The following is a 13707-nucleotide window of genomic DNA, read 5'->3' as shown; positions in this document are numbered from 1 at the left end:
TCTTCCTGGTGGATTGTTTCTTCTATCAATAAGTAATGGTCTTTCTTATCACCTATAGTGAGTTTTACTTTCAAGTATATTTTGTCTGCTAATAATGTGTTTTCTTTTGCTTTGAAGTAGTCGTTTCCCGTACTACTACTTTCACTTCTCCGTGGCATTAGTTTTGAGCATGTCTCTTATAAACAGCACACAGACAGGATCATTTGCATGTGTGTGCTTGCGCTGTGTGTCTGAGTCTTCTCCCTGGCACGGTTAGTTCGTTTACGCTGATTATGGTTACTACCGTGCCTGTGATTTCTATCAGCTTATTCTGTGCATTCATCGTATCGTTTACTTTTTCTCTGCTTTTTTCTTTGGCCCCCATTTTCTCTTTTCTTTTTGTTTCCTTGATCCCATTTTCCCCCCTTCAGACCGAGCTTGCGTTCCCCCCTGCCCTGCAGATGTGGCTGTGCGACCCAGTTTCGCTCGGCGAGATGTGAACTGAGCTCTTTCATAGGGCCTCTCAGGAGGCGACTCCAGACAGGGACATGCCCAGCTTCCACGCACAGTCGTGCGCCCTGCCCTGCTCTGCCCCCGTTCCCTGCTGCGCCGCAGTGGATGCCTTGGGGACAGGGGCCCTGGGGCTGACAGCCGCCTCCTAGAATGTGGAGCAGAAAGATCGAAGGGCCCTGGACACTGATGACATGATGGAGCTCCTGCGCCAGTCCTCACAGCCTACCTTCAGAATCCAGCTGTGTGCGGAAAACAAGAAAAATCCCATGTGTTAAGCCACCTTAAATTAAGTTTTCAGGCCCTGGCTGGCATAGCTCAGTGGATTGAGCTCGGGCTGCAAACCAAAGTGTCGCAAGTTCGATTCCCAGCCAGGGCACATGCCTGGGTTGCAGGCCACGGCCCCCAGCAACCACACATGGATGTTTCTCTCTCTCTATTCTCCCTCCTTCCCTCTCTAAAAATAAATAAATAAAATCTTTAAAAAAAAAGAATATTAAAAAAAAAGAGACACTTAAAAAAAAATAAAATAAATTAAGTTTTCTATTTTGTTCAGTTGTGAACCAATCTCCAACTGACTACAGAGCAACTCTTTTGGAAATTATATTTTTCTCCCTTCTCCCTCCTGCCCTCTCTCCCTTCCTAGATTAAAAAAAAGTGACACAGGTAATATGGGTTTATTACAGTGGTAAACGAAACCCTGCACTGGCTGTAAGCTTTTCTAAAGAAAAGGGTTTATTGAGCCTTGTGTGGGCCGGAAACAGGACCAGGCCCTTAGGCGTGCGGCCCAAACCCTCAGGAGGCAACTCTGCCTCCTGGACTTGCCTACAGATTCGGGGAAGGACGCCGTACATGGTTTGGAAAGAATTTCCGTTGGCTGTAGGTCCAGGTTTGGGAGAAGGTGAGCGGGGCAAGCTTGGGAAGAGGTGCGGAGTTCCTAAGGAGGACCTGTCGGCTCTTTCACGCTGGTGTGAGCAGCAGCCTGGAAAGTTAACGTGTGAGCAGGATGCTGTGGCCCCGAGTGGTCAGCTGATCTCTCTAGAGAATCTCTGAAACAGCCCCTGGAAGTCCGTTCAGAGATTCAGCAGACACTCGGGAGTGGAAGCATGTTCTGCTGGCTTCGCCCTGCAGGTGTTAACTGGTTAACCTGTCTTGTCTCTTCCTGCCACCCTCTGCTCTGGCTGCTGCAATTTAACTTAGGACACGTGAGAGGTTTTTTTTTTCTTGTTAGTAGAAAGATTAGGAAAGAGAAATTTTAAGCCAAAAAAAAAAAAGTCACCACCCAGCTTCAACTACTGTTAAAATTTGAAAATGTATCCTTCCAAATGTTTTCCTATTTATTAGAGCCAGAGACAATTTTCTTTAATTCAATGATGAATTACCATAATATAAATAAATTAACAAACATGAAAATTATGCAAATGTTTTAGCATTCAAAAGTAGCTGATAAGTACTGTTTGGAAAATTTTTTAAAAATTATTTTACTTTTTTATTTTTGTAACTATTTTTATTGTTGACACTATTACAGATGTCCGCATTTCCTGCCCCCTGGTCCAACTCCAACCAGCCTCTCTCCCGGCATCCTTCTGGCTGTCACCATACTGTTTAGTGTCTGTGGGTCATTCATGTATGTCCTTTGGCTAATCCCTTCCCCTTCTTTCATCCAGTCCCTCTCCCCCACCCTCTCTGACAACTGTCAGTCTGTTCCATGGGTCCCTGCCTCTGTTTCTATTTTGTTTGTCAGTTTATTTTTGTTCATTAGATTCCACGTATCAGTGAGATCATATAGTATTTGTCTTTCTCTGACTGGCTTATTTCACTTAGCATAATAATCTCCAGGTCCACCTATGCTGTCACAAAAGGTAAGATTTCCTTCTTTTTTTTACAACCGTGTAGTATTTCGTTATGTAAATATACCACATCTCTTTTATCCCCTCATCTACTGATTGTCAGCCATTTCTTGGTTATTCAGGGAGCTGGGGTAAAAAAACAAAGAAACCCTCATCTCCCCCTATATTGAACATGTGAAGCAGATGATTACATTGGTTGATTCTTTGTGAACCTTTTCCTAATTTGGAAATAACAAAGTAGGTATGAAAACTATTAGGCAAAAGTTAACACAAATTTCATGAAATATTCATCTATTTTTCTCTTTGCCTCTCTTGTTTTTTTCTATTATGTAAAGATAAGCATAAAAAGAAGGTAAAAAGGAAGCAAGGAAGTTTGGTGGAGAAACTACATATAACAATAGGAGAACAAGAATTAAATAAACTTAAGAGATGCGTGTTTTAGACCAACCTGGGGGGCGGGGGTATGGCATAAAACCCTCCTGGAGCAGCATCTGTGCTGGGCCGGGGAGGCTGAGAGGGTGGGCATGCTGCTGCTATAGCTGAGACTGGTCAAGTCGGTGGTCTGGGCTGGAATTCGGTGCTGACGAGGTCAAGGGGATGCAGCCCATCCCTGTGCTCAACACTGAGTGTCCCTAACAGGTCTGGTCTCAGGGCAGGGATGGCAATCGGAAATATTTGCCTCACATGTGCATGCCCTGGGCCCCCAGGCAGCGGGGAGAAAGTGGGGGTGACTGGGCGTAATCTGGCAGGGGGTGGGGGGGAGGGGGAGGAAGGTGCCCCAAAGCTTGTGTCTTCGTGATAATGCACAACAATTGTGTTGGTTTCTTTGAATTGCAGTTCAAATTGCCTTAATATTTGGTGGAAAAACATTGGACTATGTCTTCAATTTGTGCGAAGGTAAATTTGACTTCCTGGAGCGGCTCTCAGACAATTTGCTCCTGAATATAATTTCTTATCTGGATCTTGAAGATATCGCCAACCTTTCACAAACATCACACAGATTTTTAAAGGTAACAGTCAAATATTTTGTGTCCATAGAGAATTTTCCTTTGTGCTTTCTCAAAGTTGTTTTTCTTTCTTCCTTCCTTCCTTCCTTTCTTTCTTTCTTTCTTTTTTAAATTTTCATGGAATCTCCTTAAGTCTTTTTTTTTACGATTTTATTTATTTATATTTTAGAGAGGGAAGGGAGGGAGAAAGAGAGAGAGAGAGAAACATCAATGTGCGGTTGCTGGGGGTCATGGCCTGCAACCCAGGCATGTGCCCTGACTGGGAATTGAACCTGTGACACTTTGGTTCGCAGCCCATGCTCAATCCACTGAACTACACCAGCCAGGGCTTCTTCTTCTTCTTCTTCTTCTTTTTTTTAAATAGCATTTATCCTTTACATGTATCTCAGCAAGCATGTGTTGGATACGTACCTTATGACAGGCACTGTTGTAGGCATGGAGGCAGCAGAGATGTGCAGGTGTTAGTTCTGTGCTCAAGACACTCACAGTTTAGCAGGAGAGACCCATACAGAGGCAGATTATTACAACACAATGGAATCAATTCAACAAGGGATGTGTGTTCAAGACACACAGGTAGTACCAAGTGCTTTCCTCAGCCTACCTTCACTGAAGCGGGCTACTGCATCTGGGTTTTGAGGGGAAATAGGAGTTTACCAGGTGGTCTAGCAGACGAGAGGTGTTCCAGATCAAGGGGTGTCTCAAGTTACGGTGCCAGCGGAGGCAGGGGCATGGCAGCACAAGAGAAGAAGGCAAGTGGTGACTGTCCCCCACCCATTTTCCTTTTTTCAGTAAGAGCCCTTTGCCAAATTACTTACCTCCCAGAATGGGTGGTTCTGGGGGACTTACTGGTAGTTCCCAGTCCTCCTCCAACCCCAGGCTGGCTAAACGGACTCGCTCTCGCTACTCGGAATCCTCAGCAGGACGACGACAGGCAGAAAGCACCACTGGCATTGATTCCACTTGATGTCAGGGCCTCGATGTGAGCGTGATTAGTTCCTCTCCCGATCCTGGGAGGCGCCTTGGTCGCTGCCCTTTCAGCTCGTTTGTAAGTTGACTTCCTTCCCGCACCCCCACCCCCCAAAATGAGGGCTAGAAACAAGTATTATGAGCAATCAACACACACACACACACACACACACACACACACACAGAGTCTCATATATATGTATACACATGTAGCCATTAAAAATCAATTAAAGTCAACATTTTTGTCCTTATTGCTGATAAGAAGCCGATTATTCATACTTTCAATGAGGAGAACTTTAGGTAAATAAAAGATTCTAGTGGAGGTCCATTAAGAGCCTCTGCCAGGGCCTGGGGTGCTCCTGAAAGCCCACGGAAGGATTCAGTAGGAAACGGCGGTTTCGGCTGTGTCTCATGGAATCTGTTCCTTACGTCAAGCAGTTGCCTTCTGTCCAAGCGTTGCCTACTTCCACTCTTCCTCTCCCTCTCGCTGCCTTGCCACTTTTTCAGTGCAGTCTTGAAAATATTCTCCCTACCTCACTGGTGCTCTAAAGCCAGTTTCGGTCCTCCTTAGTGGTCAGGTGTATTTTAATAGATCCTGTTGAGAATGAGAGCTACAAGGTCACCTTCGTGAGACAGAAAGGTTTCCTAGGCCAGACCTGACTCCACAGTAATAGGTCTGCTTTTTGGAAGCATAAAGACCCACGGAGACTGTGTGTGGACTCGGGCCTGGGAGAGCCCACGCACGGTGCTGTCCCATGTGGAGGATGGAAGTTTCCGCTTATCAGACAGGATGCCACTGGCCACCAGGATGCCACTGGCCACCAGGACCATCCTGGGGCCTGCCCTTGCTCCCCTTGCTCTGATTCTGTGTTGACCAGGCCACAGCCTCCATGGTGAAGGTCCGGTGGGCTGGCTGTTTATGGTTCTCCAGGTAAACCACCGAAGAGGCAGCCTCTGGGAGTGTGGCCAACAGGAGCACACCTGAGAGGTGAACCCTGGGCTGGCGGTGAGCTCACCATGCTGATGCTGCCTGTGGGAACCTGCCCGAGGGCCTGCGGGCCGGCTCCGGGTGGCAGCAGGCATGGGCACCATGCCTCTTCTGCAAACAGCAGCAGAGCAGCCCCGGAGAAACCCCCGCTGCAGCCCGAGGAGAAGGCTGAGGCTGAGGCACGGGAGGGAGGGCTGGTCACGCGAGCACGTGAACATGTTCATCGTGATGGTGACTCAGGAACGCTGAGGAGGGAGCTCTCTGCTCTGTCACGTTTTGGCTCTGGAGAAACGGACGTTTCCTCACGCCCCTAGCCCGTGGCTCCCGAGCCCGGCCAAGCGGATGGAGCCCCAGGGAGCTGGTGAGACGGGCGATGCCAGGCCCAGCCCGAAGGGTCTGACACCGGGACGCTGACGTGGACCCAGCCTCTGTGTTCTGAACGTGTTTTCTTGTGTTTACAGCAGCTCAATTCTTAGAGTCCGGACCAAGAATTTGGCCCATTGATATTAGAGTTGTACAGATAAAATATTTCAAAGATTCTATAAAAGGCTAGAAACTTGGGGTGAGGAGAGGGATTTTCCCATCTTTGTTTTGTGACCAGGCCAACAGGTGTTTCGAGCAGCAGGTGGCCGGAGAGCTGGGCTCTGTTCTTAGCTCAGCCGCTGTCCACCATGAACCTTGGGCAGCTGCCCCTTCTCCTCTGAGTCTTTCTTTTCCTCCTTTGCAAAAAGAGCTTTTAACTAGATGAGCCCCAGGATTCCTTGCAACCTTTACCATAGCTTCTGTGTGTTAAGTTCATGCACCACCACCAGGGGGTGCTAAAAGCCCACATTTTGCTGTGCTTGGCATCAAAGTAACTGGAACCATGGGCGGGATGGGTACTTTGTGTTTTGCAACCTGGCATCTACCCAGTAAAAGAGCCCAGGGTTTGGGAGCCTTAGATGAGGGTATTTTATGACCAACTTGTAATATAAAACAGAACCGTAAGTGTTTTCAGTATAAAATGAGTCATAAATGAAGTTACACTGGTGGAAATTGTAGCTGTCTTGAGAATTGTCTCCCTTCCCCCAAACCTCATTGCTTTCTCCCATAATCTCATTACATAAAACACACTGATATCCTCAAGTGTATTTACTGGAAGCGGGATAGTTATCTACAATATTGTTAGAGTTTTAATCTTTTAAAGGATGCTCATATTTGCTTGGGTTTTTAATATTAAGCCATGTTCTAACTTTTGCCTTTGTTGTTTCTATTTAGAAGACTATGTTGTAATCTGAATAGAGAAACTAGGCCTTGAGGGACTGGGGAAGATGGGGTGAGGCAATGAGCAACTGCCTGACATCGAGGTGTTTCGGGGGCGGTCACTCTCCTAAGAGTCAGTGTTGCTGGTTGACAGGAACCTTCATGCGACCACAATAGCGTTTGCTCTGATGTTCATGCAGAAAGAGTCTTAAGTGATCACGCTTTGTTATACGATTCATTTCTGTGTGTACACCATGTTTTCCCCCTTATCGGGGTACTTTTACAGCAGCATGAAATCTGAAAGTAAAGAGTACTGGCTGCTTTCTCCTCGGAAACGAGTGGAATGGAGTCATGAGATAGAGATAACTCTGAGCACGTGTTTTCCCCTCCCCATGAAGCGGGTGGGGTCCAGGGGAGCTGAGCAGGGCAGAGGAAGGGTCTGTGTAGGGGGGAATGGCCGGGTCAGACCGAGAGGTTGCTGTGGATTGGTTCTCACAATGCCCCCGTGACCCCCTTGTACTAGAGGGAGTTGCCTCTGTGTGCTGTAGAGGTCGGAAAGGTAGGAACGGCCTCCGTCAGGCAGACCCACCGCCTGGAAGAAAGGGTCTGGGCAGGGACACACGAGCCAGGTGAGGCAGCCCCCAGCGCACAGGGCCAGGTCCTCCTACATGGAGGCTCACGGGGAAGGCTCCAGTGTCTGGTGCAAAGCTTCCTCGCGTCCTCCCCGCCAAGCACTGGGGAGCAGAAGCAGTGCGATTTCTGTGGGACAGTGTGGGTGGGTTATTTTTCTTGTTGTTGTTTTGCTTTTATTCTGGCTGCTGCTGTTCTTCTATAGCATTGAATTTGTTCCCTCTGGTTTTACTAGATATTCTGGGAGCAACCTGTTGCCTCCTCTGACTCCCCTTCTGCTTAAACAGCCGAGGTTACGTCCTGTGGTCTGGGGCCAAGAGCCCTGACCGGCACCACAGACATGGCGTGCCGCTGGGATGGGTGGATGGGTGAATAGTCTACTGGAAGCTGTGAAGCAGCTTATCTGGCCCCAACTGGAGTAATTTTAGTTTGTATTCCACTCTTCTTTTACATTTTTTCCCCCTTACTGTTAGTTTTCACGTGTCATTTTCCTCTGCCTTCACTCTTCTGCCTCAGTGTCAACCACCCTTCCAAGTAGCTGTGGCTGAGCGGCCAAGGGCTACAGCAGCACACGCTGAACTAAAACCGATTCCGAGGGAGGGAGGGATGGAGGGAGGGAGGGTGAGGCCGTGAGTGAAGGCCTACAGAGTGAAGGGCAGGGGTGTCAGCCCATTGGTTCCCGACAGCCGTTTGGGCTGTCAGGGTGCCTTTTCCCTCCTTGTCATCACGTGCCCATGCCTGTGTGTCTAGAGGTTCAGACCCTGCAAACTGACACCTTTGGAAACGGGGCGCGAGCAGATGCAGTGTTCTGGGGGCCAAGGGATTCCACCACACCCGTCTGCCTCTGCTCTGAAAGCGGGCAGGTCGCCCCCTAAAAAGGAACTTTAAACGGTGAAAATGCTGAGTCCAGTCTGTTTTTAGCTCATCAGTCAGGTCAACTCTCTTTACTATTTCATCGGCACCTGATCTCTACGGGCCATGTCCACAGATAATCTTGTTCCCCACCAGTGTGGACCTCTGAGGCCCCCCCCCCTTTCTTTGCCTCCTTGGAAGAGAAGCCTTGGTGGCAGTTCCCACCGACAGCCCCATGTGCAGAGAGGAGGGGCCCAGGCCAGCCTGTGCTGGACCGCTGATCCGAGGGGGCCAGCCAGGGGCTCCTCACTGATCCTCCACCAGGCTGAGCTCTTCCCACTGCTGGGATTTCACACGCCAACCACTGTATAGCAGCGACGGAAGGAGGCAATCGGGCTGGTGTCTGACTGCCCCAGCGCCTTGTGGGCACAGGAAGGGTGGGGCAGGAAGTGCCTGTCGCTGCCGAGGCCCAGGTGGAGCCCTCCTTACAGCTCGTTTTGCGTTGCTGGAGTCACCACCGCTCTGCAGCAGCGAACACTCAGGCCCCTTTAAATGTTGCGTGGTTTTCGTACACCACAACACCAGGGCCGTCGCTAAGGGCAGGGCTACCAGAGAAATGTAACAGAAGCTTTGTCTTCAGGAAGGATTTGGGGGCCTGGTAGTAAGGCATCAGGAAACCTCCACTTCCACAGTGTTTAGTAGCAGGGGGCTGAGGAGAGTAGCTGCCGTACGTAATGGTGCCACCTGAAAAAGTCACATCAGCACATCTGGGGTAAATGGGAGCTGAATTGTGGCAGCTTTGAACTTGGAGGGAGGACAGAATGGCCTTGTGCAGCTATTGGGCCAGAGGGGTCTTGCCTGTCCTCAACCTCATGGCCCCTGGTTCCAGTCTCAGACTGCAGAAGGGCGTCTCAGAGAAGGCCGTTCCCGGGGAGCAGCTCACTTTGCCAGGTGCCAGGTGGGCTTGGGGAGTGGACGGAATCTCGTGGGCCACTCCGGGGCGTGGTGCGATGTCACACGTGCCAAGGACTTGGAGCAAAACTTGCGGCACCAGGAAAGGGTGGATTTTCCACGCACCCACTGGCAGTCTCTGGGGGCTGCTGGGTCGTTGTGATGCAGTTCAGCGCCAAGTAGCCTGCAGTGGACTGAGCTATGAGTTGTACAAGCCCAGGGAAGAGACGGCCTGAGCGAGGCTTTGGGACGAATGCAAATTTAGCGAAAATTAGCTGCTTCCACAGGAGTAGCTAATGCAGCACTGGGTACAAGATCAATCGAGCACACACACATTCTCAGCCTCTGCTATGTGGCTAATCGGATATTAACTAAATAATGTTGCACATGAACTATATATAACTATCTTTCATTCTGCATCTTGAATGAAATCAGGATTTATTCCGTTAATCAAATATTGCTTTGTCCTTCATTTTACTTTATTTTTAAGGTAAGTTTATTGGTTTTAGAGAGAGAGGGGGGAAAAATCCATTGATTTGTTTGTTCCATTTATGTATGCATTCACTGGTTGCTTCTTGTATGTGTCCCGACCAGGGATTGAACCCGCAACCTTGGTGTATCAGGACAATGCTCTAACCAACCAAACTAGCCTGCCAGGGCTGCGTTTTGTCCCTTAGATACTTGTGCACTTGCCTCTTTCCTGGAGGCAGGAAGTATGTCTGGCACACCTTCTTGCACACGCGGTGTTCCCTGCAGTGTGTACAGGCAGCAGGACGTGGATAGGGGTCTCGGGAGTGAGCGCATGACGTTCACTCAGCCCACATGTGACGGAGCCCGCTTCTGACTTTCCCACCCACAGCTGTGCGAGTCTGACGAGCTGTGGAAGCTGATAGTTCAATCTGCCTGTGACAACATCACCCCCGACATGAGGGCCCTGGCCGAGGAGATCGGCTGGAGAAAGATGTTCTTCACCAACAAGCTGCAGCTCCGGCTACAGATCCGCAGGAGGAGACAAAGACAAGAGAGACAGGACAGCAGTCAGTATTAGGGAGACGTCATCTTCCTGCGGGGGCATCGAGGCACAGTTGTGTTTTTCTGCTGTGTCCAAATCTTTTCTGTCCCATTGAGGACTAAGAGGTGTTGCTGGTTTAAGGAACCATCTGAAAAGCACAGAGTATGTGTGCACAGGTGCAGCAAAGCCAACTTTGCAGGGCCTTGCCTGAACCCAGTGGCGGATTGGTTGAATCTGTCGAATCACACCGCCACTCCCCAGGGACTGCAGGGCAGGAAGCCCCGCCCTTGATGTCTTCCCCACCGCCCCCTCCACATGCACAGGAAAAGAGGCTTCTGCTGTATAGAAGCAAACAATAAATGATTATCAGTAGGCTTCTATTACATATCTATTCTATCTAGGTGTTGGAAAATGGAACCGAGCTTTTGAATTCTTTTCCTGGTCATCTGAATCCCTCCATGGAGCCGGTGGCCACGTGTGTCCACAGGGAACCGTGAGGGGCAGTGGCCTCGGGAGGCATCCCAGTGAGCGCAGCTGCCTCCCCCACTCTGTCCCTCTGAGTGTGCATTCAGGGCCCGGCCTGGGATGCCAGGTGTCACCCCGCCCCGTGGAGACAGCTCTGCCCTGGCCCTGGGGCATGGCTGGAGACCGGGTCGGGCTCACCCTCTCGGGACTGCACGTTGCCAAGGAAGCCTGTAAATGTTCTTAGAGGGACTTGTTTCCCCAAGGAAAGTGAACAGTTACCACTTTCGTAACTTGGGGTTTTAAGAACACAGGCTCTGGGGAAGTGAGTAAAAACCTGAGTATGGTTTGTGCCCTGTGAACTTGGCAGACGGGTGGAAAGAGTAGAGTTTTGGGGGAGGAAAGCCTACATCTTTGAGCTGGGTTATTTAAAACCCATGGTTTTCTTCCTTCACTGTCTGGATGGTGGGGTCCCCCACACAACGAGGTCACAGCCGCAGGTAATAACTAATGACTCCTCTCAGGCCAGAGAGCAAAGCAGCTCTCCACCTCCCATCACCTTGTTTGCTTTCTCAGCCCTTCTTTCCTTCCTTCCTTCATTTCGCTTCCTAGAAAAGAGTGACATACCCCACACCACCCCGCCATGCGACAGAGACTCCAGTGGTGCAGTGGGACCGCCCCCCTGGTGCAGAGGAGGTGGACTCTGGCTGCCCTCCTCCCTAAGTTCTTCCAGGACGGTGCCATAGCCGTGGCTCAGTGACAGACTGTTTTCTTCTTTACTGAACCCGTGCTCACATCAAACCAGCCCCATTCATGCACACTAACACCTGGTCACAGACTTCTAGGGACATCTGTGACATCAAATGTAGGCTGCTTCCTTGTAAGGAAGGAACCCGTCAAAGTTGTGTCTGTATTCAGTCCAAGCACGGAACAAAGGGCTCATTGACAGCAGCCCCAGGCCGCGTTCCCAGTGCGAGAGCCATCCTGCCAGGCGCAGGGTGAGGCTGGCAGGTGGGCCGAGGGCCCTGCTTCTGCACGGCTCCTGCTGCCCGTTTGTCCCTGAAGTTCCCGACTTCACTCCGGGCCAGGTGTTCAGTGATGGACGCAGGCTAATCCAGCAGTTGCGTGGATGCGCAATTTGGTACGTCAACATAACTGTATAACATAAAAACGCCCGTCACTTGTAACGTCCGTGCAAAGTGCCAACAGCGTCCCAATTGCATGCGCTGTGTTTTATCATCTCACAGATTCTGAAAGCTTACGGGCACACTTACCTAGATTCAACAGGAACTAGTGAGAACTCAGATATGGCCATTTAAGAGCTTTTAGTATGGATAGATAATAAAGGTAAATGACAATGAAAATGGGTTATCAATATGTTGACTGTTGTTTTAATTTTTGTTTTAATTATTTTATTGCTGTACAAGTACAGTTGTCTGCATTTACCCACCCCTCATTTCCCCCCACCCCAGCCATCCCCACCTCCCTCCCCTGCTTCCACCCCCACCTTGGTTTTGTCCATGTGTCCTCTATAGTTGTTCCTGAAAACCCTTCTGACTATTGTTAAGTAATAGTTAAAGTAATGTAGGCTATCAGGTTATTAAAGTGTAAGTATTTGTCCTAATGACTTGGGTGCCATATTACCTGACTCTGATAATTTTGGCCCAAACATGAATGATTATCACCAGCCTAAAGCCCTACTGCATAGCACCAGCAGCCTCCAGCGTCAGAACATGCTGCCCCTCCCCCACCTCGTTTCCTGGGTGGAGAGGCGTCACCTCCCTGCCTCTGTGGGCAGCGTGTGGGTAGATGGATACGCCTGCCTTGTGCCTGACTCAGCATTTCAGGGGGAAGTACCACACTGTGTCCTCTTGCCCTCGCTCATCCTTCCAGGCCCACAGTGTTTCTTCTGTTACTATTTACCGTTGTAACTATAAAAACAACGTATTTCTATTTCCTGATGTTTTCTATGTTTTCAAGTTAGAACAATTTATTAACAATAGCAAATGTGAGAGTTTATAACTAAAAACAATAAATATATTTTCCCTTCTATTTTAACTTCTGTGACTGCTTTTTCCCGAGCAGACTGGCATAGTGTGCACATTAGCCCTCAGGCGTGCGGAGTGCACCGTGTGGTCTTTTACTGCGTAGGACGGAGAGTCTGACAGAGATCAGGATTTGGGAGAGGGGCGGGAAACAGGCAGAGACGGACGACTGGTCACCACCGGTCATCGTTTCCCCGCTGCCTGTGTGCAGGACGGTTGGCTGTTAGCTCTCGTTCACGAGGCTGGGAGTCTCATTACCCAGACTCCCAGGGTGCCGAGGAATTAGGTGCACATAGAGCATGGGTGCGGCCCAGTCTTTTGATCTGAACTTTAGTATAATGACCTTAATGTGCAGTTGGTGTTAAGATAATACAGTGAGGGGGTGTCCAGGCTTTTCAAATCTGAACAGCTGGTTTCACCTTGAAATGGTTGTCTTGGGCTGGATGTCAAAATGTTACATAGACAAGGTACCACCACGCTGAAGAAAATTGTGTACCTGCAGTCCAAAGCACAATGGTATATATTGTCATGTTACAAAGTACGATTATTATCTTAGTTTCCCCTGCTCATTGTTTTGAAAGGACATCGTCCCCACACTGGGACCTGAAACCCTCAGGGCAGGAACTCCGGAGGATTCCCTTTATCCCGCCTATCACGTTCTCTTAAACACAGAGCCCCATTCAGAGCAGTTGTTTTCAACCGGGAAATCTGTTCTGCCCACCCAGAAAGTCTCAGGGCCGTAGACCCACGGCCGCAGACTGAGCTGGACTACCCCGAGGAATAACAGTAATAGCAGCTCCCATTTACTGTATACTGCGCACCAGGAAAATAAACAGGTAGTAAGCAATTTAATTCCCACAGCAACCCCCTGAGGGTAAGTGATGCTATTTCTGTCTTGCAGATGAGAGGTTTATAAACTATGCCATAGGCCTAATCTGACCAGCCACCTGTTTCTGTGTATAAAGTTTTTTAAAAAAATTTTTATTGTTTAATTACAGTTGTCCCCCTTTTCCCCCTAAGATTTTATTTATTTATTTCTAGAGAGAGGGGAAGGGAGGGAGAAAGAGAGGGAGAGGAACATCAATCGGCTGCCTCTTGCACATCCCCAACTGGGGACCTGGCCCCCAACGCAGGCATGTTCCCTGACTGGGAATTGAACCTACAACTTTTCAGTTCACAGGCTGGTACTCAATCCACTGAGCCACACCAGCCA

General features: G+C 49.3%; 1 protein-coding gene across 1 annotated transcript in view; it reads left to right on the top strand.

The window, feature by feature from the left end:
* Positions 1-12507, top strand: part of FBXO36 (F-box protein 36) — a 70510-nt gene extending 58003 nt beyond the window's left edge. Inside the window, exons 3-4 of the mRNA XM_028508446.2 lie at positions 3177-3349; positions 9835-12507. Coding sequence (XP_028364247.1) covers positions 3177-3349; positions 9835-10023 — 362 coding nt within the window. The 3' untranslated portion in view covers positions 10024-12507. The remainder of the gene's footprint in view (positions 1-3176; positions 3350-9834) is intronic.
* Positions 12508-13707: the final 1200 nt, after the last annotated feature.

This window comes from Phyllostomus discolor, chromosome 4, assembly GCF_004126475.2.
Source record: "Phyllostomus discolor isolate MPI-MPIP mPhyDis1 chromosome 4, mPhyDis1.pri.v3, whole genome shotgun sequence".
NCBI lineage: Eukaryota > Metazoa > Chordata > Mammalia > Chiroptera > Phyllostomidae > Phyllostomus > Phyllostomus discolor.
The sequence above is the reverse complement of the archived record's forward strand: the minus strand, read 5'-3'. Positions and strand labels throughout refer to the sequence as shown.